The sequence below is a fragment of the Lycorma delicatula genome, chromosome 7, assembly GCF_047948215.1.
Source record: "Lycorma delicatula isolate Av1 chromosome 7, ASM4794821v1, whole genome shotgun sequence".
NCBI lineage: Eukaryota > Metazoa > Arthropoda > Insecta > Hemiptera > Fulgoridae > Lycorma > Lycorma delicatula.
The window spans coordinates 75,285,796-75,313,273 of record NC_134461.1 but is presented as its reverse complement, the minus strand read 5'-3'; the positions used below and the strand labels follow the sequence as shown (position 1 = coordinate 75,313,273).

General features: G+C 29.0%; 1 protein-coding gene across 1 annotated transcript in view; it reads right to left on the bottom strand.

Annotated features, from left to right (window-relative positions):
* The window catches only part of Fbl6 (F-box and leucine-rich repeat protein 6), a 51,302-nt gene that overhangs the window by 10,761 nt on the left and 13,063 nt on the right, over nucleotides 1–27,478 (bottom strand). Inside the window, exons 3-6 of the mRNA XM_075370581.1 lie at nucleotides 22,976–23,139; nucleotides 19,659–19,828; nucleotides 16,415–16,558; nucleotides 7,034–7,201 (exon numbers count right to left, since the gene is read on the bottom strand). Of these exons, the coding sequence (XP_075226696.1) occupies nucleotides 7,034–7,201; nucleotides 16,415–16,558; nucleotides 19,659–19,828; nucleotides 22,976–23,139 (646 nt within the window). The remainder of the gene's footprint in view (nucleotides 1–7,033; nucleotides 7,202–16,414; nucleotides 16,559–19,658; nucleotides 19,829–22,975; nucleotides 23,140–27,478) is intronic.

Sequence of the window (27,478 nt, the reverse complement as noted above, 5' to 3'; positions counted from 1 at the left end):
GTTGTCAGAACCCAGGTAAACCTGGGTAATAATTCCATGTTTCCAATACATGGATGAAGAATTTTCATTGGTAATTAATAACAATCTCCAACACAAACATTACAGGATGGAAAACACCAATTATTGTGTTGCTGTAAATAATGTAAATAGTCCTTAGACCATTGTCTCCATATAGATTGTATAAATTTTTGGAGTAATTGCAACAACCTAAGCAATTAATTTTAATTTTCTGGTAATTGGGTACAGGCAAAAAGGTGAGTGGAGATCCAATAAGAAAATGTCCTGGAATAAAGGTTTTGGGTCTCTGTGATCTGTTGAAATAGCAAAGACAGGAAGGGAATTGAGACAGGCTTCAATTTGTGTTAAAACTGTATATAATTTTTCAAAATTAAAGATCATTTGTCCAATTACATGATGCATATGAAATTTAACGATTTTGATTGTGCTTTCCCATAAACCACCAAAATGGGGTGAAGAGAGAGGAATAAATAACCAGGTTATACCTTGTGCAGTTCTGAATGATTGAATGTCTGAATTTAGTTTGTTTGAATTTAAAGATTGATATAATTTATAAAGTATGTTTTTGGCAGAATGGAAATTGGAACCGTTACAGGGAAAGATTTGAATGGGAATACCCCTATGTGATAAAAATCTTTTAAGTGCTGCAATAAATGACTGGTGATGTCAGATCAGAAACTAACTCGTAGTGAGACAAATGAAAAGTACTATATAAGATTTAAAGCCTTAGACCTCTGCCTGTCATGACAAATCAAAATTGGACCGCCATAGTCTACTGTACATGTAAAGAATGGTCGGAAAGGAATTACTCTGGAAGGTGGTAGCCAACCAAGCTGTTGCACCTGGCATTTTGCATTATATCGAAAGCATATCATACGTTTGCAAAAAATAGAAGAAATAATTATTTTACCATTTACAATCCAATTAGTCTGTCATAAAGAATGAAGAGTCAATTGAATACCTGAATGTAGAAGACATAAATGATCAGCATTAATAATTAGTTTTGTAATCTACATGTAGTAAGCCTAAATTATCCAGAAATGAAACAAGTTATATAAGTTTGCTATGCTTAAAAATAGTTTGATTGTTTTTAGATTATTTATTTCATTATAAAAATATATGTGTTGCGATTGTCGAATAAAAAAGTTAAGAGTATGATTTAATTCCCTTGTAGTTAGGGAACCAATCACTTTAAATGATTTAGCATTATGAAAAAATCTAAAACAGAAACTAAATGTGTGAATTAGTGTGTAGAGTGAAGAAAACTATTCTGTGTAATCGAATGCAACAGTAAATACAAATGATGTTATTATATTTTTGCATTCTTCTATTACAAATTCAGAATTCATATAGTTATTAAAAGTAATATTATTATCTTTTTGCCAATGGAAAGAAGATTGAGAAAGTCATTGTGGACCATGCTACTAAAGTGACATGTCAAGTAATTTACTTTGTGTACAACCTCTATAAAATACGTCTGCTTTTTTATCAGAGGATTTGATATAATGCCAATTAGAATTTGAAGTATTCTTCTGAATCTCAGAAATTCTATGGCTGATAAATACTTTCAAATTGGATGGTTGTGCATGAATCCAATGTAGTGCTATAGTTGAATCTGTGTATAAGACTAAAGTGACATGTCAAGTAATTTACTTTGTGTACAACCTCTATAAAATACGTCTGCTTTTTTATCAGAGGATTTGATATAATGCCAATTAGAATTTGAAGTATTCTTCTGAATCTCAGAAATTCTATGGCTGATAAATACTTTCAAATTGGATGGTTGTGCATGAATCCAATGTAGTGCTATAGTTGAATCTGTGTATAAGAGGATTTCATCAAAATATATGCTTAAGGGAAGTAACTACCTTTAATAATAAACAACTAAGTAGTAAGCAACCACGAAGTTCAAGTCCAGTATAATTTGTTTTAAGGGGGCTAATTTAGATTTAGAAAAAGTAAATTAGAAGAAACTGTATGGTTGGCATATATACATGCCATATGTATGTAAATGCAACAGCCATAGCCTTTTATAGAGGCATCAAAAAATCCATGTATTTGAATAGAATTAATTTTACTATCAACGTTAGGTTTGATGGAGCGATTTATTTTAACTGATTCAACCAAATGCAATTGGTTGTATAAATTGAGACATTGTGTTAGTAACATGTTGGATAATATTTCATCCCAATTAATTTTAAATTACCACAAAAATTGCATAAAATGTTTATGAGAGAATACAATAGGGTCAATGAGTCCTAAAGGATGAAAGAAACACAACTGCTATAATAGACAGAATATATTTCTTTTACTGTGTTTTTTAGAATCATTAGAATGAGTAATTTGGAAAAGTAGCGTGTCTGAAGAATTATTCCATAGAACTCCTAAAGTACGTAAATTCTGTTCTTGATTTGAAGGAATGGTAGAATTGCGTTCAGAAGAAAAAATGGTAGTTATTAGAAAACCATTTATGGAGTAGACAACCATATTGTTGTAATAATTTAGAAATATCAATTTTAAATTAAATAACTTGATTTAATTATCTGAATCTGTTATGAGATTATCAACATAAAAATCATTTCGAATGGCCTTAGAAGCTTGTGGAAAATCATTTTCATTAGCTATTTAAATTAGGGCTCTAGTGGCTAAATATGGTGCACATGCACCATATTTATGGTGCACAAGTATTACAGTTCGTAATGCAAAGTATTTTATTTCTTGATCTGGAGAATCACGCCAAAGAATATGTTGCAGATTAGAATCACTAGGTTTAACTAATACTTGACGATACATTTTAGCTATGTCAGATGTAATTATGGATAAGTATCATTGCGGGATAGACCATTAGTGGTTTTAGCTGAACCATCAGAGACAACTCGAATTTTAGTAGTTAGACTTGAAGGCTTGAATACTGGATGGTGGGGTAAATAACACACATTCGATTTGTTAATTAACATATCATTAGAATTAAGAAAAGACATGTGACCTAATTCTAGATATTCTTGAATGAAAGAGTAGTCCTTTTTAAGGTTGACATTATTAATTAGTTTTCTTTCTAAAGATAAGAATATATTTTTAGTATTAACAAGGGAATCACCTAGTTGAGTGTTATTCTTTGTGTGGTTAACGACACAACAAATTGATTTTTTCGAATGGTGTTAGATTAAAAATGTTTTTCACAAGTAGAGGTTTCGTTAACTGAAGTATCAGTATTAACTTCTTCAATTTTCTAGGAATTCTCGAGTATAGATTTGTGATCTATTTGTGATTTGTGATCAAATTTTTGTTAATGTTATGAACAAGAAAAGATGTGAAAGTAGTGTTGTCCTTAATGTTATTAGGAAGGCAACCGACCACTAATTATATATCTTAATTTAGTTTCCTGAATAATAGGATATCTAGAATTTCAATGGCAAGATAAGACTCAAATAGAATTGAGCTCCAATCAGTATGCCAATGTTATTTGATATGTTGAACTTGGGATCTCCTAAAAATATATTACGAGGGAGATTAAGATTAGAACTGTCAAATGTGGTTGATGGAAGGCTGTCTGAAATATCAGATAAAACAGCACATTTCCCTCTGAATGAAAAGTTTTTATAACAAGACTGTAAGTGTAACTGTATTTGGATTGAGAGAATGAATTATTTATGCCTGAAATGGGGAGATTATTTTTAATGAGTTTAAGTCCTAATTTTTGGGCAAATTTATGTGTTCAAAAATTTGCCTTGCTACCAGAATCTACTAAGATTCTACATGAATGATGATTACCATATATATCATTGGTATTACACGAGGCTGTTGATGAAAGTATATTTTCATTTGACTAATTATTAAATGAACAATAGGTTTGAAAAGTAGATCCAATATTATTTTTTAGGCTTATTGCTATCTGGTTTAGAATCATTAATTTTGTCCATATGAAATAAGAGTATTATGTTTTTTATTTTAAATAACATTCATTAATAGACTGACCTTTATATAAACAATTATTATCTGCCACCAAAAGGTTTTACGATCTTCAATGGACAAATTTAAAAAATTCTTTACAATATGTTAAATGATGGTTTGAATTACTCAACATACATTGATTAGAATTAAATTTTGAATAATAACTAACATTATTTCCTTTAAATTGTTTATTAGAATTTAACATAGAGCGTTTTGTTAAGAGATTTGGTTGGATTGTTACAACACTGTCCTTTGGTTTTGTTTTCTGTTTTCAGTTGCGTGTTTGAAGTGAATGCATTAATATTTTCAAGGAGTTCACATCTTGAATTAAAAATTCAATAAAAATCTTTAAAGGTGGAAAAACTTTATAATTTTTTCCTTCCACAATCTTGAGGTACTACAGTCCAATTTTGATGTTATAAGTTAGACGACAACAAATTCATACTTGTTTATAGGAAATTGCATTGCTTCAAGTGAATTCACATTTGAGGAAATTTCAGTATAAATTTGGATAAAGTATCTACAGAATCTCTTTTTATAGAATCTGTCCTTAAAATGTGTTCCGCATTATGAAATGCAATTACAATTTGTTATCAATTGTACCTTTAATAATTCTAGAGCAATAAAATAATTTTCGTTCGTTATTGGCAGATCTTTAATGATAGCTTCATCTTCAAAGAAAAATGTAGATATGTAATTTTTGAATATTAGTTAAATCATCTCTTATGAATTTAATAAATATATTAAAATGGTGCTGCCACTCTAACGCATTACTCTGAATACAGGTATATTAATGGGTTGTAGTTGTGTTTATTTAAATATTGTATTTGAATTAATTTCTTTATTAGATGACTTTCGACCATTATTAGTATTATTTATTAACTTATGTTATAATTTACATTCTATAGTACACAAGTCTTCCTCAACTTGTTCCTTATCCAATGATAAAACATCATCAAAATTCATTTCAAGTTTTGATGGAATGATGTCATATTTGCTTTGTAAATCAAGAAGATTCCTTAACTTAATTTGCAAGGTGTGATTATTACCTTGTGAAGGATCAAATTTGTCGGTAAATGTGCCAAGTCTGGTTATAGAGACCTTTGCTTAATTAATTGCTCCTTTTCTATATTAATAAATTAAATGGGAAATAAATTAAATAATATTACAATAAATAATTTGTAGACATAACTGTTACAATATCTGGTCATATGAAGTTTGTTGTATATGAAAATTCTTGAAAAGTTTTAGATTATATTCACAGTTTTGGAAGACCAAATGATGATTCTTCTAATTTTCTAATGATATCTGTGGCTGGAGTACTAAAAATGATGTTTCTTCAAAGTTGTAGATTATATCCGCGATGCTGGAAAACCAAATTGCATGTAAATCCACGGTCAGAGGAAAAGAAATGGTTGAAATAATTGCCGCCTTGGTGAACTACCTCGGTTAGGTTTAAATTATTTAATTATTCACTGATTCATATACATAAATAAAAAGTTTTACTTGATTTATAATATAAATTATTTTTATTATAATCTTGATTATGTAATTCATATATATATATATATATATATATATATATTATTAATGGTGAGTTGTAACAAGATGATGAGTGAGCCGCCATGAGCTGTGTGCGTGTGGTACGGGTGGAGTGAACTGCCGGGAGGAGTGTGAGTGGTATGAAGCCGAGTGAATCATCAGGAGCTGTGTCTCAACAACAGTACATTACAAATAAGAGACAATTATCAATTAATTGTAGTTGCTTTCAAAGCCAATACTTCATCGTCAGAAGTTAAAATTATAAAATACACATAAAAATATTCACAAATAGTGCTTTGTCATTTACTATTAAATTAAAATCTCTACCACATACCATGGCATGAAATTGATTGTACTTCTTATTGAAATATACTGACACTATTATACTAGTTTTATTAATTTATATAATAAATTATCACATTCTGTTTGATAATCTATTAGTTTATATTTACTTTTAGATTTACTGATATAATATCTTTCAAAAATAATAATTTCTCTATTATTATTTCCAAATTATTGTGTATCAGTAATGTATGTTTATTTTTTTATAAGATGATCTGTTATTTGAAAATTTAGTACCTCTTATAACATTATTGAGGTGCGAATCTTATAAAAATAAAATATGCAATTACTGATGTACACAATAATTTGGAAATAGTAGAATATAAACTAATAGAACTAATATTATGATATATTATAATATTTCAGTAAGAAGTATTATTCAATTTTATGCCATGGTACAGAATAGAAGTTTTAATAGCAAATGACAAAGCACTATGTCGATATTCGTTATGTGTAATTTATAATTTTAACTGTTGATTATATATATATATATATAAATATATATATATGTACTTTTTTTTATTCTCTACAGAAATTCAATGATGATGACCTTCAATTATTGGTAATGAAGTTTCATAATATACTAACTGATGATGTCATGGAACATTCTATTACACTTATTTTAAATCATAATAAATGTTCAAAAAACCATGAGGACATTGTTAATAATGTTTATTTAATAAACACAATTAAAAAAAAGCCAGCAAGGTGAATTCACACTGTTTGACTTTGTATTGAAAGGTTAATCTGTTGTTATTTCAATTCATTCCGCCCTTCTGTCCTTTCTTTTTCTACCACAAGCTAAACATTCTATCCGGTTAAATGTGTTATCCTCGGTAATAAAACGTCAATCAAGAGATATTCATTCACACTTTTTAAATATATATAAACTGATTTTGATGTCTTAAATTTATTTTTTTCTTAATCTAATGCCTTTACTAAAACAGAAATTTTAAAACCTTTTAGCAGCTTTATTATATACACTTCTTGTTGATCAAGTGAAAAGGCATCTGAATTCAAAGAAAATAGAATGTAAGATGCACACTTTATTCAACCATATTAGTAATATTAACCAATATTTCAGGTAATTCAATGTGCTTAAAAATGTAATAAATAAAAGACAACTAAAAAAACATATGTTGTACAAAAAATTAAATACTATTCAAGTATGAATCCTCACCTGTTCCTTCAATGAAGTACTAGCAAGCGCCAACTGACTATTTGTTATCCGTAACACTCGTAATAGAGGACAACCTTCTTGTAATTTTTCAATATGAAGAGTACCTGCTGACTGTGAAACTGTCCTAACATTAGACATGTCAAGTACTTGCAGGCTGGGGCAGTGTGTCTAAAAATATTAAAGTATCAAATTATTAATTAAATTAGAAAAAACCATGAAAAGTATAATGTTGAGTAAAATTTTACAATCATGTTTTCAAGAAGAAATACAAAATAGTTTACTACAAATATAAAATCAAATTTTTTTTAAATGCAATAAATATTACAAAATCATGAGTACTACCTAACATTTACAGCCACATTAGATGAATAATGAATGCAATGATACAACATCTGACAGCTGGTACAATCCCTTGGCCAATGCACTGTTACTTATTTTCTTAACTAGTACTTACTATTCTACTCTATAAGGTGGCAAGAGAATGCAAACTTCTACAGTAAAAAGTTGAATTTTTTATTCAGTATAGTACGAAAAGTAGTAAAGTCCACATATTGATCAAAACATGTGTTACTTAAAAACAAAGAATTTAATCTATATATAATGTTTATTGTAGGGGTATTCAATTTTAATTCAACAAATCTTCAAAAATTTTATTGCATCACTATTTTTGATTTTGATGATATTTGGTATATAACTAACCCCACCTTTTAATGGCCAAAAAGTATTTTTTTATACTTAAAGAAAATTTTTTTCTTGAATAATAGACATTTTCTAACTTGCCAACAGGTAAAAACAGCCATTTTCGTTACTTTTTCCATAAGCTGTAGCATTCTTATTTTATACAGAGGTCAAAAAGGGCTTTTTAAAAAGAGTAAAGGTGTATTTTCATCTTGGTGTATTCAAAATTCATTTTGTTACATAACCAAGTCTTGTAATGTTTACTGAAGTTACATTTACAAATTTTTTTTTTTTTTTCATATTTTGAGCCCAAAATAAATAATGAGAGACTTCGGGTAACAGACCGGTTTTTTACCTTGTAACTCTTAGGTACTACTAGTACTTATAAAAAAACAAATGGCTGCTAAATTGTACCATTTTCAAAATGCCTCATTTTTGGGGCCCAAACATCACATGTGGGACAGGTGGCAAAAATCTGAAATTTTATTGCAGTTAAGTGCTTTTTATGTACTTTAAAACCATACAAAATTTATTTTGTTACTCAAAGGGTTGACAAGCAATGAAGTCATCAAAACCGCTAAAAACACCATTCCTTCTAACCATGAACAATGTATCCAAAAAATTCACAGCATGTACTTTTTCAGATAATAACATAGGCCTATTATATAAAATATTTTGATTCGTCTATAAAGAAATAAGTTACATTCTTGATAGTTTGTTACTTAAAGTATGACTCATATACACAAACTCATGTTTAACACAAAAGTGAATAGACATGCATGGATATGAATGTTTGTAATCCTGAATGTAAACACTGTAAAAGGCTCAGTTACTGTTTTGATTTCAATGTGATATGTTGTATTGTTGCTAGTTAATACTATGGTTAGGTTATGTACACTAGTTTATAAAGTAATTTTATAAGCAGTGAACTTCTCTTTTATGCGATATCTTTTATATTTAATTTTATTAATTAGAAAAATTTTTATTTTAGCTGTAGAGAAACTGGGATAAGGCAAAGTGAGCTGCAATTGGTAGTTTTATAATTTATACTAACTGTATTATTATTGTAAGAATCCTTGATTTATAAAAAAAAAAAAAATACGGATTATGGAGTGTTCAATTGGCATTCACATTGAAACAGTATGTCACAAATTGACTTACAATAAATCTTCAGTATTGCATGATATTTTAGAGTTTACTGAACAGCAAATAACATTGATATCTTTAAGAATTGGATATACCGAAACAAAAAATATCTGTACTTTTCATAAAACCAAATATTTAGATGAATATTTTCATATTAATGGAAAAAGTTGCTCTGACTTATTTAGCTGTCACATTAAACCAGTTAAGAAATCTCTTTGAAAAATATGAAACCTTCGACAAACAATCCAAATTTAAAATTAATTCCAGGCAGAGTACTGTGTACAAAATGCTTAAACAAAATACAAAAACCACAAGATGATACAGAAAGCGAACCGGAATGTCAAGATATATTTGAACTTCAATGTGTTAAAGTCAAGTCGGTGAATAAAGCTTGTACAGCACTTGGCATTTTCCTTGTTACAGTTCAAAAATTATTGAGCAGCAACCAATAAATTAAGCAATTCCTTTGATTTAAGTATTTCTACAGAAGAAACCAGTTTAGTACCACAAAATTATGCTGATTTAGGTAGGGGGGAAAATATGAAGAATTAATCATCAAAATAAAGGACAAAATGAAAACAGTTACATCAACTAAGGAAAAAAATTAATATTTTACCAAGCAGCTAGAGCATTCAAAAAATTCAAAATGAGTTTAGTGTTCGTATTTAGCCTATCAATCCAAACAATTAGTTAAAACAACAGGAATTTTTCCACAAATCAGCAAAAAGAGACCCAGTCAGGTAATTGATGAAAATTTTATTAAATGTGTCCAAGATTTTTAGCAACATGATGAGCACAGTCGAATGATGCCAGGCAACAAGGATTGTGTCTCTGTAAGACACGCTGATGGGAAGAAAATTAATATACAAAAAAGGATTATATTATGTAACTTAAAAGAACTGTACACAGACTTTAAAGAAAAACGCAATTTAAAAATTGGTTTTTCAAAATTTGCTGATTTAAGAAATAAATTTTTTGTTCTGGCTGGTGGGTCAGGTACTCACTCTGTGTTTCTGTCACCCATCAAAATGTAAAACTCATGTTACCTGCTCTAAGAATGAAATTTGATTATAAAATTCTTCTTTCAACCATGGTATGTGATATAGAAAATGAAACGTGCATGCTGTCATAGTGTGAAAAATGCCCAGGGACTAATGAAGTGCTCAGATTACTGCAAAAGAGCTGGGATGATTTTGATTCTGAAATTATCTTCAAACAGTGGGGGTTTCTGTTGATCGTTGTGAACCAACTACTCAATTTCTTCCTTCAAGAGTACTTAGATAAATTTACTGAAAATTTAAATATCTAATAATAATATCTATTTAAATTTAATAATCTAAAAAAGCATCAATTTGTTGCAAAGAAATAAGCTAATTTCCTCAACAATAAAATGGGAAACTTGTTGGAGGGTTAATGTATTGTAATGGGAGACCTCTCTAAAAATTTTCCTTTTGTGATACAGGAAGTCCAGTCATATCACTGGTAAAACTTATGCCACAGTACATCCATTTATCATATATTTTAAAAAAGAAGGAAAATTACAAAGCCACATCTATGTGATTAATGAGTACTTGAAGCACAATACTACATCATTCTTCTCCTTCCAAAAGCAAGTTATAAATAAAGTAAAATTACTTTTACCAAAAGTTAAACAATTTTTTTATTTTTCTGATGGCTCCTCAGTCCAATATAAAAACAAAAAAAATTTCATAAATTTACCATCAAGATTTTTTTTAAATCGCAGCTGAATGGCATTTTCTTGCCTCATACCATGGAAAAGGACCATGTGATGGTATTGGTGGAACTGTAAAGGACTGCAACTAAATCAAGCTTCAAAGGACAGTCAACAATCAAGTTGTTATATCTTCTGAAATGTACAATTATTACAAAGACAATATTACAAATATAAAATTTATTTTCTGCTCTAATAAAGATGTCCAAGAGACTGAAGAATACTTCAGTTCTCATTATCGGGTAATCACAACAGTCCCAGAAACAAGAACCTTTCATAGTTATGTTCCAACAAGTCAATGTATTCTGAAAGTTCGGGCGACCTTTGAATCAGATACATTTACGTTAGTATCGGTAGACAAGGACATTAGTGTTTCTGATTGCTTTATAAGTTTACCAAAATGTAAAAATTGTCTGATGTAAACAATGGCAAGTGGTGGTTAGGCAAAGTCATTAAAATCAAAATATATGAAAATGAAGAGCAATATCAAATACACTTTTTCCATCTGCAAGGTCCTGGTACTTCATTCAAGAAATAATTGAGGGATAATCAAACATGGAATCAACTAGAAAATATTTTAAAGATTCTCATGCCTTTTCTATCAACTACTGGGAGGACACAACATTACACCAAAGATGAATGAGGACTTGTCAGTTCTACTCAATAAAAAAATGGCAGGAGCACTAAGCAATATTAGTTAAGTTTGTTATCAAAAAGTGTAAGATTTATTCATAATTTCCATTAGCAGGAGTAAAAAAATAAGATAAAAGTGAATTGAACAACTGTTAATGTATTTGAATTGCTTATCACGTGGTAATTATTATTTATCATTCTGTAATTGCCTATTTATCATTTTGTAATTGACTATTTATTAATAATCAATTTATTCATTCTAATAGGTTTAGTTGTAATTTTTATAATCTGAAAAAATACATAACATTAGTATTTTTGTATACATTGTTTATGGTTAGAAGGAACAATATTTTTAGCGGTTTTGTTGGCTTCATTACTTGTCAATCCTTATGAGTAACAAAATAAATTTTATATGGTTTTAAAGTATATAAAAAGTACTTACTGCTGCAAACATTTCAGATTTTTACCACCTGTTTTAATTCTTTACAAAAAGCCCTTTTCAACCTCTGTAAAAAATAAGAATGCTACAGCTTATGGAAAAATTGATGAAAATGGTTTTTACCTGTAGGCAAGTTAGAAAATAGTCTATATTACTCAAAAAAAAGTTTTTCAAAAATATAAAAAAATATTTTTTGGCCACTACAAGGTGGGTAGTTATCATATACCAAATATCATCATCAAAATCAAAAATAGAGATGCACTGATCATTTGTTGAATTAAAATGGAATACCCCTAGCACTCCTTGTGATGAGTGGGAGTACTATTGAGGTAGTATACCCACATAGACTTTTGGGTTCCTTAGGTGTCAAAATATCAACATCTGGTGAAAACTGCATATGCCCAAATTGGACCAATTACAATACTTTCCCTTCTAAAGCTACAGTTCTGATGTAGCACTAGATGGGAAAGAACAACTGAAAGAATCTAATACAAATAGGATAGATTTTGAGTCCAATAAATCAGTATAAAAAAAAATAACAGTTATGGATATAAGGTTTTGATGAAAATGTACGACATCCAGTTTTACACTTTTACAACTGCACCAAAGATTTGACCGGAACTGAAAGAAAAAATAAATTTACATGAATCTAAAATATCAGCCTTACATATTCTTAAGAAAGTAAGACACAGAAAGTATAATGATGGAAAAAAAATTCTAATTGAATATTCATCAGACCTTGCCTGTGAATGAGCCAATTTTTTTTTTAAACGCACCGAATACAGAACTGTAGTGTAGACTTTTTTTTTTTATTTGAACAAGGTATATAAAAACCAAAACCAATCAAACTCTTACATTTAGATAGACAAAAATAAATGTAGTCTCTTGCGATGCTAGTAGGTAAAAGAGAAAAGACTCATTTTACTGTGGTTAATTGCAATCTGGTTTGCTAAAAGAATTTAAAAATTATTTTTTGTTCAAAATATTTTATATGTAAATTATCATTATAAAATGAATGTGCAATTGTTTACAGTGGACTAAAAATTTACTTTCCTTAATAAAAGAGAAATTGATTATTGTATAGAAACACCAGTTATACTGTTAAAACAGAATGTGTACTATGTTGCAATGAGAAAAAGATGGGTAATCAAGACTCATGTTGCAGAGCAAATTAGTAAAGCACAATTAAATAAAAAATGCCACAAATATGAATTGGATCAGTTTGTTATCATTTTATCTTGCAGCATGCAATTTGATAAAATGATATGGTTACAAGTGAAGGATGATATGGTAAACCACAACACATTTGAAATTGCTGATATGGAAAGATATTACTTGAAGCTAGAGACAAAATTACCACTGAGAGTGAAATATATGTGTTTGAAGTTTTTAGAATCAATGCACACATATGGCTCAATATATGTTAATTCTTCATAAGCAAACAGTTATAATGAAGAAATAAATGATATAATCATTTATTAATTCAATATTTTTGATTTAAAAAAAATTAAACTTTGAATGCCATCTTTAAACAAACTAAATGGATTAACATTTTTTGTATTTATTTTTAATTAACAACTTATAGTTTACAATTATTTTACATAAGTTAAAAATAGTAAAATATTAATTACTATGCCTCTTGTGATATACAGTTTTGTGCTTGGTAAATATTATGCGCTTTGCTATCAAAGTCTATAACCAAGAAAAAATGAACAATAAAGATTATGTAGACTTATTTTTGGTTTGTACATACATATGGTTTATACGAGGGTATTTTTTTTTCAAGGTCCGATTGGTTGTGAAATAAAAACCCGTGCAAAAATCGGATGAACCTTTGCGCACATGTGTTGCGCAGTGTCTCTAATATGGCCTTCAATCACGCCGCGTCACTTTGTTTAGTTCTGAACACGCAGCTAGTACGTAAACATGTCTACAACAATAGCATCTCCCGCCAAGTGTGAAGTGCGTGTGGTAATTTGATTTCTTCAGGCTGAGGGGTGTAATGCAGCTGAAATTCATCGACGACTAAGTAATGTGATGGTGAAACTTCAATGAGTGACAGCAAAGTGAGACAATGGTGCAGGAACTTTAAAGCAGGACGTACAGATGTTCATGATGCAGGCGGTCAGGGAAGGAAGTGAGTGTCAACCGACAATCTCATTGAGCGAGTGGATGAGGCAATTCAAGAAAAGTCAGTTCTGTATCGAGTGATTAGTTTCCTGAAATTTCAAGGTCAGCTCTCTACACCATTGTGAGTGAGAGACTACAGTACCGCAAACTGTGTGCGAGATGAGTTCCCAAGATGCTGTACGATCATCACAAAACAATTATAATGGACGCCTCCCTAATGTTTCTCCAGCGCTACCACAATGAAGGAGAAGATTCTTTGAACAAAATTGTCTATTTCGAAACTGAAGAAACAAAAGAACAATCCAAACAGTGGATGCATTCTCATTCTCCCAGTAAACCAAAGAAGTTCAAGCGAACCTTCTCTAACAGAAAGTGTGTTACTGTGTGTGTAAGTGTGTGGCTACTGTGTTCTGGGACCGGAATGGAGTTCTCTTGGTGGAATTCGTGGAATGTGGCATGACCATCACTGCAGCCTCATACTGCGTACTCTTCAACGTCTTCGAAGGGCAATTCAGAATAAGCGGAGAGGAATGTTGTCATCAGGCATTGTCTTTCTCCATGGCAATGCTCGGCCGCACAATGCATCTGTAACAAAGAAGCTCCTGCAACGTTTTCGTTGGAAAGTGTTTGATCACCCACCATACAGCCCGGACTTGGCTCCATCCGATTTTCACCTCTTTGCTCACAAGAAATGCTGGCTAGGAGGACAACATTTTGGTACAGACATCGAGCTGCAGACCAGCGTAGAAACATGGCTGAAAACACTGGCGGCTCTGTTCTATGACGAAGGTATTGGAAAGTTGGTACAACGGCTATGATAAATGTCTAAATCGGAGTGGCGCCTATGTAGAGAATAGTATAACTATGTAAGTACCTGTTACAAATAAAAAATTTTTTATTTTCACTGTGGTTTTAATTTCGTGACCGATCGGACCTTGAAAAAAAAGAACCCTCGCATATTCTCGATAAGATAATATATAATTTTCAATGAAAGTATATGGTAATGAAATCATAATAATCTGTCCACATCATTACTTTAAATGACATACAAATCAGTTGTTGCAACACAGTTAACATTACTTACTTGAAACTAAATTTGAATTTTCCTGCTGTCTAGTGTAATATTAAAATAGTTATGAGGAGGAAATGGAAAGAGTCTTAAATAGATACAAACTACTCATCCTTTTTTGTGATAGTTATCTTTTGTACAAATGTATAAAAAATAAAGAAAGTTTTCTTTGATATATAATGTTAGAGGTTAAGGTAGGTAGAGGTTAAGAAGGCTTCACTGTTTTTGTTCACGTTTTTAAAAATGTTATTAGCCTCATATTATGTGAATGATAGTTAATCAAAACTATACTACTTGGATTTACCAACTTCCTTACAGCTTTCAGAAACATTTCTGCAACCATCAGAATCTTCACAATCAGCATACAGAATATTTAGTGGTAGTACAGAACATACTAAAGATATATTTTTTAGACAATATAAAAAAATTTAATTCAGCTAATTGTCAGCTGAATTATAGGGCATACGATCTTCTAGTTATGATAAATTTATACATTAATTCCTCTCAATTTTTGTTATTTTCTTTTACTGAATTTTACACAACTATTATTCTTTAAATCTACAAACAAAAGCAAAAGGGACAAAATGCTCAAGACTGAGAATAAAACTCTTTGCTCAGAGATAAAAATGAACAAGGTTTAAAAGTTTAAACATATTTTTGATTAGTAAAGGAAACCATTATCATAACAGTCTGTGTAGAATAACTTCAAAATAGGAACTTCACTTCAAATTAGGCATAGTTCAACAGAAGAAACTCAGTACAGAAGTCAGCAATGCTACATTTCAGAACATAAGAAGAATCATAGCACGAAGCATACAAACACACTAATATATAACCAATATGATTTATAAAATATTTATACTCTTGTAGTGCACAAAACAGTAAAACAGCAGGGAAAAGAATTTTATAACCAAAAAAGCTTGCTTTCCGATGGCCAGAAAAACCACACAATATTTCTACTGTAACTAATTGGTTCTAAAGCCTTCAAAAAAAAATGCACTTAAGCAATATTTAACTTAAATAATCATCGACAAATGTTTTTTTTAATAACAGTTTTATTCATTGGAATTTTATCTACGCATGAGAGCTTTCAATTTTTATAAAGCTATTTCATGAGATGTTCTAGAAATTAAAAATAATAAGAAAAAATTAAAGATAATAAATAATAAGTAAAGATGTAAAAATAATAAGTAAAGGAATGACAAAACTTACTATCCTTTCCTAGGGTCCATAAAATTTAGTAAACATAATTATTGTAATCAGTTTCTAATGGGGATAATATTAAATAAGTTTGCAAGTTGATACTAGTGATGCACTATTACAACTAGTTTAAATAAAGTTCATATAGATTGGCAATTTCAGAGTATTTGATCCAAATAAGTTTATTCAATATTGTTATGATTCCCTTCTGCCACACTTTTCATAAAAATTAAAGAGAGACAAGACCTAACAAAATTAATATTAGTAAATATATAAACAATCTTTCTCATCTAAAATTAGACAAAGGTAAGTTAAATATAATTTTTATCTTTGTTAGTAAAAAACTATATTTACCGCTAAAGCTGAGATGATCTGTGGTACACCAGACAATTTATTATTAGATATTATTAAATGAGTCAATCGTTCACCCATCAACTGAGCTAAACAAGCTAACGATGTAGTTGATACAGCACTACTCTTATTGCTGTTATGCGCTGGCTAAAATAATAAACAAATAAAATATTAAAGAGTTAATTATTGACTTTCAAATGACTTAATTTATTTAGTGATTAAATTTCAAATGTATCTATAAATTAAAATTACGACATAATTTATTAACAAATCACAAAGTTAATTTTTTTTTATGTTAGAATTATAAACCTATAGCATCTTAGCTAACTAACTTTTTTCTTTTAGCCTCTGGAATCTCCGTAGGGTATTACTTCAGAGGCTGAATGAGGAGGATATTATGTATGAATGTAAATGAAATGTAGTCTTGTACATTCTCAAGTCACTATTCCTGAGATGTATGGTTACTTGAAACCCGAACACCAGTATCCAAGATCTAGTATTCAAATCCGTATAAAAGTAACTGCCTTTACTAGGATTTGAACCTTAGAACTCTCAACTTCAAAATCAGCTGATTTGCGTTGATGAGTTCACTACCAGACCAACCTGGTAGGTTTAGTTAGTTAATTAACTGAATAAATTCCATACATTACAATATATATTATATATAATATATATATTATATTATAATATATATTATATATGTGTATATATATATATATATATATATATATAAACATAATTAAAAATATAACTATTTATAAAAATAAACCAATTTATATAACTCTAAATACAAATAAAATATTTAAAAAAATTATGTGTGTGCACACAAGCACGCATATTTATTTTAACCTTACTAAAGTTATTTTTCTTTCAGTTAATATGTTATTTGATGTTTTATTTTTTTAATATTATGATAATTGCTACCATTATTATGATATTTTTAAAAATTCCGATTATTCCCTTTAATCTTATAGCTCAATTCTTTCATTAATAACTAACACTGCATAAATTAATGCTGGATAATAGTTTATAAACTTCATTATTTGTATTATTTATAAAATGATATCATTGAAATTAATTTAAAATGACTTATTTGTTTACTCATATATCATACATATGGAAAATTATACAGCAGAGCCAAAAAAAAATCAAATATTCCTAAATATGAAAACACATGAGACACATAGGTAGATGACAATACTGGCAGTTGTCATTAAAAGTTTTAAGTGAAAAAGAAAGCTTGCTTATATGTAAATAAATCTATGCTTATAGAAGAAACTATAATGTTTATTTGAAGAGTTGGCCTGAATGATGTAACATAGTAAAGTAGATTAAAATGCTTCAGATTGTATGAGTAAAAAAAATCTATATTAATGAAGTTACAATAAACTCACAAATTTCCCATAGAAAAAGAGAACTCTTTAGGTAAAAAAGAATAAAAAATTCTTCAAAAATAAAAATTGATGAAAAATATTATTGATAAAATTTTGTTTACTATACTACTTTGCTCTTTTTACTTACTCCCTTTACAAAATGTTAATTTAAAGATTTAAATTATTGACTTTCTTTCATATTACTGTAAACACAGTAGAAATTTTATATTTTCCATAATTTATTAGGTTTTTGTAATTTTATATAGCTTAAATGTAATAGGTTATACTGCTTACATTTTTCTTTTTCCAAATAGATAGTAAGTAAAGCACAAATAACATATATAACTTTTGTAAATCGTTACTTTCCTTATTGCAAAATCTCCTTATTTTGCTATTATAATAGAAAGTATACATCCTAGATCAGAAAGAATCAACAAACATTATTCCAAAGGATTGCTTAACAAATATTTCAGAATTACATTAGTTTTACTACATTAACTACTCTTTTCAATTAAAATACAATTACCAAATTGAATTTTTATTTTACCTAACATTCAAATACATACCAGAGCTTAACACGATTAGACATTACTATGAACTGAATAATAATTATCATTATTATTGAATATAAGGATTCCTGCAGTTCTTTTAAAATGTAAAAATTTAGCTTTTAGACACACATGCATTCTAATGGATAAATTTAAATAAACAATAAGAAATAAAATGAACCTACACAAAGCAATAATAAACAAATGCATATCAAAAATGAATTAGTCATTAATTTTTTATAAAAATTACTGTAATTTGAAAAATTTGTAAAAAATAAAACTACAGAACACATTAAAAGATGTAATTCAGTAGTTTCACGTGCAGATTTCAAATAGTTAGATCACCAAATTATTTTTTCAGGTTAATGATATAACAGATTTCAAAACATATGCAATTCACAAAGTTTTGATATTTGAACATTATATAAATAGGAAAGTTGAGAAAATAAAAATCTCATTAATATGGATTTTATCTTCTTTTGTAAGTAGATTTTGATTGTGGAAATATGAAAAAAAATCTGAAATAGTCATGCAACAATTGTTGAAATTCGATGTAATTATACTCATCTGATATTCAGTGGCAGCATCTGGAACTATCTTAAATTGCAATTATTTACTTAAAATTCATTATTCATTAACATTTATGAAAATGAGATACATGTATTTTGTAATTTTCATTAGACAAAATGCCACCATATTATATGGAAGAAGAATGGGTCAAATGGCATCATCCATTGTGAAATATTAAACATAAACTGGCCTTTAAAAATTCACAGAAATAATTTAAGAGGCCTGCATGGTGTAGTCTCTATAGTGTAAAAATAGTTATAACTCCTTTTTAAGTCATTCTCAAGAAATTGAATAAAATAATTAAAGGATTACTGGCAGACCTTTGAGTAGCAAAGGTCTGCCAGAAAGAAACACATGACAATACTAACCAGATACTGCTTGTAATCTTTTGAAACACAAAAGAAGGAAATTCATCAGCATTCACCCTACAGCTCCTAAATGGTACCTTTAAGATTATATTATTTGCACAGATTAAAAAAGTGCCTTTGTGGTAAACAATTCCAAACATATGATATCAAGAACAAATTGCAATAACAGTGCTGCTGGAATAGGTTTCCATTATCTAGCAATAGGGTTTTGAGTTTTTCATTACCTACCTGAACAATTGTTGTTAACAAAAAGAACAACTAAAATAAAAAACTTTATAAGAATGATAGTTATTAATCTTTTTTTTATTTAAGAAAAGTGTGGAACTCAAAACTACATAAATTGCGAACCTTATTTTCTGAATTGCACTTATAATATTAAAAATCATACATTTATGGCAGAGATATCAAGGCGCTGAAGGTGAGGACAAGAAGTGGCCAGGAATCTAACATGGTCAGAGCTAAGACCTTGCCAACCAGAAAGGCTCAACCCTTGTAATTCAACACAAGAGCTAGCCATTTTGTCAAGTATTGCTGGAATTCCAGCAAATGACCAACCACCTGCAACAAAAATAAATGTAAGTAAAAATAAGACATACTCCAAAACTATTAATGTTTATTAATTTCATAATACAATCTATTCAACAAAAGAGTAAATATAGCTAATATAACTACTTTAATTTGATTTTCATGTACATCGTTTATTAAAAAAAAAAAACTACAGGGTACAGCAGAACCAACCAAAAGAGTAAATATAGCTAATATAACTACTTTAATTTGATTTTCATGTACACGGTTTATTAAAAATAACTACAAGGTACAACAGAACCAACTAAGTGGTTAAGAGAGGTCAATGCTCTGGCAGTGACAGGGGTAGGGGTAGGCTATGTGCATCTGCACTTAGTCTTCTCTGTTCTGTCGGTGACCCCGTTTCAGTAGCTAACATGGTTTGGATTGGAGCACATCATGGCTTTGCCGTGCATATATGTTTTGAAAACAACTTATCTGTGATCGTGACACAAAGAGCTTTTCGGTAACAGTTCAAAATTCCATGCAACCATTCCTAGTGCAAATACAATTTGGTCCAGGGTTAGGCAGTTGGAGGAAACTGGCAGGTAGCACATTAAGAGTAAAGGCAGTTATTTTTATATGGATTTGAATACTAGATTGTGGATACCAGTGTTCTTTGGTGGTTGAGTTTCAATTAACCACACATTTAAGGAATGTGTCGACCTGAGACTGTACAAGACTGCACTTAATTTACTCATGCATATCATCCTCCCTCATCCTCTGAACTAATATCTTGTGGTGGTTCCAGAGACTAAACAGAAAAAAAAAGCTAGCACACTAAGAAGAGATACACATGATTGATGCAAATGCATCAGAACACCAAAAAATGTGAAGCTGGTGAGAGCAATGATCGAGCAATCACCAAGACCTGCTCAAAGGCATGCTGTTGCCTTGGGGATGTCAAACTGCATTTTGAGGGTTCTAAATTTTCAATCCTTCAAAATAATGATGTCTCAAGAATTAAGCCCAGCAGACTATGCCAACCAACAAAATGTATGAGAACAAATGGTTGCACAGATCACTCCCAAGGTAGCTTCTTCAGTAGTAACAAGGCATACTTTTACCTCAGCGGGACTGTGAATAAGCAAAATTTCAACTTCAGAGCTAAAAATAACTCCCAAATTATTCATGAAAGACCATTACATTTTCATAAACTAACAGTGTGGTGTGCAGCATCACAATTTGCCAAACTTCTTTGAGAACAGCGTGACCGTGAATTCTAAATATTATGTCTCGTTGTCGCAAAATTTTCTGCAGCCCAGAATGTAAGAGATTGTTGAAAATGAGAGATTAGGGACTTGTGATTCCAACAGGATTGCTACAGTTCAGAAACTTTTTCCGGACATCTTTCCGGAAAAAGTTTCTCTCAAAACATTGAATGAATTTCAGACTGTGTGAACTGTAGCAATTCTGTTGGAATCACAAGTCCCTAATCTCTCATTTTCAACAATCTCTTATATTCTGGGCTGCAGAAAATTTTGCGACAACGAGACATAATATTTAGAATTCACGGTCACGCTGTTCTCAAAGAAACATCTTTAGCTCTCTGAGGGGTGATGTGGCCTGCACAGTCACCCAATTTGAGCATTTGTGATTTCTTTCTTTGGGAATATCTAAAGGAAAACATGTTTAAATATCAGCCTTACACGCAACCAAAGGTAAGGAGGCAGATTATTGAAGAAGTTAACACTACTATCCGCAATATGAGTGAACGAGCGACACAAAGCTTTAGAGATATCATCTCAAACAGTGTGTTGTGCTAATGGCCACCATCTTGAGGACATTATTTTTAAAATTTAATGATTATTAAATGGTATGTACTGCTAATTTAGAAAATAAAAACCTTTTTTCTCTATATATCTCCATTACGTTTTTATAACTCCTCAAAACTGCTTAATCAGTTCTGCTACAACCTGTGTTATTACAAATATTTATGATTAAAGCAATCACAAACAGTAATGATATAAATGAATTAATTACTACTGAAACAATGTAGTCAATATGTAGAATTTTTTTTTAAAAAGAATAATCAACAACTAATTTTTTACCATAGTTATTTTTCTGAATATAAGTTTAAATTTAAAAGCTCAATAAATTACATATTAAATTAAAAAATTAATTTCACTGTTAATTGTAATAAATCTTTATTCTGTCTGGTAAACAATAATAAATCATATAGATGTCAGGAATGGGTACAATTAATTATAAAATAAAAAAGAGACGAGCTTAAAGTACATTATTTAGAATGTAAACGCATTAAATATTTTAAATATAACACAAGGTACACAAAGATAAGAAATATAGAAAATAATTCACAATCCGGAAGGCATTATTGAAAATTATTTGAGCATATAAAGATGTACACACTGAAAATATTATTTGATATTTTATAGATCAATTGAAAATAAATATCTCATTTTCAACTGACATGAGGGAAAAAGATTATTTCAGAAAATGAAAACAAATTTATTTTCATGCCATTTTCCACTAAATAAAATTTAATGAGTAAATTTCAAAATGAAATATTTAAAAATCCTTTCCAATCATACCCATTGTGAGTTATTTGCAGGAATAAAAAGTATTAAGAAGAAACAGTTTATTTTATGGAAAACCAATGAATGTTATAATTTTACAAAACAGCTATATAAATAACTGCTAACCACTTGATGAGCAATAAGAGCAAACTCGCTCAAAATTATATATCAAACTATAACACCAACAAATCTCCTGAGTACAATACAATGCAAACACAATAAGCAACTTCGAAAAGAAAAGGAACAAAAGTTGTTTTAATTCTTGGTAACAGAATAAAATAAAAAACAATTCAAAACAGTTTCCATTAAAAATGATATTTTAATAAACAAATTTACATCAAAGCCTATTAAAATAGAACATTTATTTAAGCATTTACAATTAATCTGCTATTTTTGGAAGGTAAGCAAAGGCAATTGTAAGATGTTTATAAACACTTACTTTGTTTTGGCACACAATAACATAATTAGACCATTGAAATCGTTTTATCACATAACTGTTCCACTAGTCTATAAAAAAAAGTAATTAGTTTTAATGATTATAACAATATAGCTCTATACATACAAAGAAAAAAACTAGAAAAGATAAAATCAATTGATTTCATACCAAGATTAAGATCTTGAACGTTTGCCAATCGATTTTCACACAGCCATCGAAAATTGAGATCATTCTTGGCTGGATCTCGTACCCAAGTAGAAGCAAGGTCAACATGATGCCAAAGTTTTGGAGATTCAGCAACCGAACGCCACAATCGACAAACTCTCGACATTCTAAAAAATAAATAATCTTAAATAAATCAATCAAAATAATTATTTTTTAATCTGTTAATAAATCACAATAAAATGGCTTAAAAATAAATGTATTTTTCATATAAAATTATAGTCCAATCAAAACTAGAACACTGAAAATAATGCAACAAAACCACCAGTGTCCACTGTCCATTGGGCCCATTGATCTAATTCCTCATAATTCTACTGGATTAATTCCTTCAGATACCGAAATACAGAACAGTGTCTTTTCAAAGTAATGACTATAATTATAAAAATATTCACAAATATAGCCCTAAATTAGTACAATTACAGTCATTTCAACTTCAGTGGTATTTTCATTCATAGATTGGATTAAATGATCATTAAACATCAAAGAAATAAAAATGGATAAAATATTTAATAGATGTTTAAAATGCTCAAACCTTTTGTGATTATTTACAATGTTGTACAGGACCAGTTACAAACAATTCACATTAATAGAACAACAGAAAACTTTTCATGACAGTGTTAAAAACTATTATTAAATATATACTACTTTTCCTCACTGTTTATTTTTTTGCTTTATAAAATGGGCTGCAGTAAGTAAAATTTACGATCATAACTTTTACCATGTCTAGATAACTGCACTTCATTATGTAGCTATGCTTCTGTATAATAATATTATGATCAATTCTACAAACAGTTTAATAATTCTACACATTAATGCATAATTTTACCAGTTAGTTACTTAATATAACAGCAAAATAAAAAAAAAGGTATACCAGTTGACCTACTGAAGAAAAATGTTTAATGTTTGCACAAAATTCAATTTAATATTTAATTTTATGCAGTTCAACCTTACAACTACTATTACTGTTCTGTACTGTAGGAAGGCAACTCGGAAAGAAACATTTTATACACCGAATTTACATCATTAGGAAAAGTTCCAACATTAAATCTTAGAATTATAATGTTATATATAATTCTGTATATGAAACTGTATAATTATGTAAAGAATTATTTTAATTAAGTAATTTTATTATCAACTGATATAATTTTAATTACCATAAATTCTGGTAAATATTGAGAATTTGGAACCAAATTGTCAGAATTTTGTCTGCCGAGAAACCTTTTGCAAACATCTTTAAATGAAGCCAAAGTTGCACGTCTACATTATTTAACATTGAGTTAAATACATCATCTTTGACCAACTCTCTTATTTGGGAACAACAAATATTCCTTCTTTAATTTTTCTTTCACTTACATTCGGAAATTTCTGCCTGATGTACAAAAATCCAGGTCTATCCTTCTTCAATACTTTTACAACATTTTTCATTAGTCCTAGCTTGATATGGAGAGGGGGTAAACATATTTTTTTATCCCCTCTTCATATCACAGCTTTAAATTACACTGAAAGTTAACACACATAATGTCTGTATCTGGGAGTCAGAAAATCCCCATGAACTCTTACAAAGTGAATGGGAATTGTCAAAATTTAATGTTTTCTGTACAATATTCCAACAGCAAGTTCACAGGTCATTCTTTTTTGGTAAAGTGTAAAAGAAGTTGCTTATCTGGATATGCTGTGTACATGGTTATTTTTTCAACTGCAAGATGAATCGGAGAATTACATTTGGCAACAAGGTGGTTCTCTTCACAGGCATAACTCTGTACAGATTTGGTTGAATGGTATTTTCCCAAGTGCTGGATTGGCCTGCATGGATCTGATGATATAGCAAGTTTGCAGTGATCTCCATCACCCAATCTGACCCCCCATTCTCCTCCTGGTGACTTTTCATTTAAAGTTTTATAAAGGATCTTGTATATGTGGCACCACTACTTACTCATCTACCCAATTTCAGGCAAAGAATTGAAGCAGTTGTTGCTTCCACGGGATGAACTCTCCTCTCAGCTGGATGTGTGCCGAGTGACAAACGATGCCCACATTCAACTCTTGTAGGGAAAAACTGTTAAGAGTTTGTTTCATTTTATTTGTGATTAATTACATTAAGTCAAAAATAAGAGAAATTAAACAGCTTTAAAATCCTGATTTTTTTTTATACTTCCTATATATATGGCTTCTTGATAATAAGCTTAGTCTAAATAGTTTTGAATTTTGAATTCAAAACTTGTACTTTATTTTTGAGTTGATGTGGAAGTAGAACTTAAGAATAATAATAAATTTTCAACATTTCTAAAATTTATGTAAATTTACATTGATTTTGAAAATGTACAAACAATTTCACAACAAAAAAATTAATTATAAAAATCTATATTTCAAACTGTCATAATTTTTGTACCTGCTGAAAAAAACTAAAAATATATATCTTAAAAACCTCTTGAATTTTAGAAGCATCACAAAAAGATTCCTAGGTTATTATTCAATAAATCTTTGCTAATTAAGAACAATTTTAACATTAAGAGATTTACTGTCACATTAGGTTGTTTGAAAAGAATTTATCTTTTTCCTCTTTTTTTATTTTTTATAAGTTTTAGTTAGTCAATATGAGTTGACTGATCGATTTCATAATTTTTGAGAAAGTAACAATGAAATAAAAGAATAAAATATAGATCTGCTACCTTCTTTAATATTGCAATTAAAAAAAAAAAAATATCGCAAAACATCTCAAACTTCTAAAACAATTTTGCTTGCTGTAAAAGAACTGAATGAAACAATTTTGCCAGGAAGAAATTAATAAAAAAAGGAAACAATTACATAAAAAATGCAAATAAGGGCATATAGAAAGCTAATAAAGAAATAATACTACAGTTATTAAACCACTGACATGCCATAAAAACAGTCAGTATTTTTTTTAAAATCACACATATTTTGAATTATTTATTTGGTCATAACATTCAAGCATCATATCAAAATTACACACACAAAAAATAATTTATAAGCTTTTAATCAAGACCAGATTCTAGACTCTTAACAATTAATAAACATACACACACAAAAATTATAGTAAAATCTTACAAATAATTAATAAAGAAATGAAACTTTTACGACCAGAATGTAAAAATAAACAAAATATCTTAAGATGAAATGAAGAAATTTACCAGAAACTTGAAAAGTATTGAACTCTATAAAAAGATGATTAGACTTTAACAGACACTTAAAACAATGGAGGACAACAGATTAACAAAAACAATTTTTAATCATCTTTCAAATTTAAAAACTAAAAAATAACCGGTTTCAAGAAATTAAGAAATATCTGAACTAAATATTAAAAAAGACATTTTGGACCCAAATAGTTTCAGAAATAAAATAAAAAGGAGAAGAAAATTTTCTAGAAAGAGAGATGAAGTTATTTAGACAAGGAATGAAAGAGTACTAGGAGAAAAGGACATAAAATGGTAAGTAATCTTTTTAATGCGATCCATAGACGGTCCAAATGAAAAAATTTTTACAAAATTTCTAGAACAATTTGTTTTGTTCAGTTAAAGAAAAAAAAATCCATTTGCTCCATAATTAGCTTTATAATTTCACCTACCTTATATCTATTTTTCATATTTCCGTTTTCAAGTAAATTACAAAATAATACCTTTTTTTCTAATTCACAAACAAAACACATGTTAAAAATTATTTTTTAAATTAATTTCATTAACTGAACAGCACTACTACTTACAATTTAACAATCAGAACTATTTTACGCACATTTAATTACAAAGAGATTTTATCACAATATACTTGCCAAAAAGATAATAAAAAATACAAATAGTCCTTATTTAATTTCATCACTACAGTCTGATGCCAAATGCATATTGTATACGTTTGGATTATGAAGTAACCACAAAACAAATCTTTCCATGCTATCCATCATATACAATAAAAAATTCTGGTCAGGTTTGGAATTTTCCATATGTAAAAAAATGTCCACACTATATTCCGATGCTCACGCTTTGACCTTTTAAAAATAGATTATGTTATAAAACTACAATTCTAAATGAAAAAAAAAATTAGCTAGATTTCTTATGTCATTCTCTTTTTTGCGAAGGAAACTAAAAAAAAAAAAATAATAATAATATTAATTACTAAGTATTTCAATATGCAAACCTATTCAATACAAAACAAAAGCAATCTTAATAACAATTAACAACTGGTTAGAACTATTAATAGCAATAAAATTTTATCATTATAGTTGCAATAATGTGACTTGGATACAAATGACATAACACTGATTTTGCTATTAAGTAAATTTATTCAAAATAATAATAAACATACTGACTGCCACATCACTCTCCAGTAACCATCAAATACCCTAAATAAAGGGTTGTAAACATCACAACCCCACTTTGAATCGTTTAAATTTTTATAAAAAAAATAACGTTTTCATAACATTAAATTTACTAACAGTTT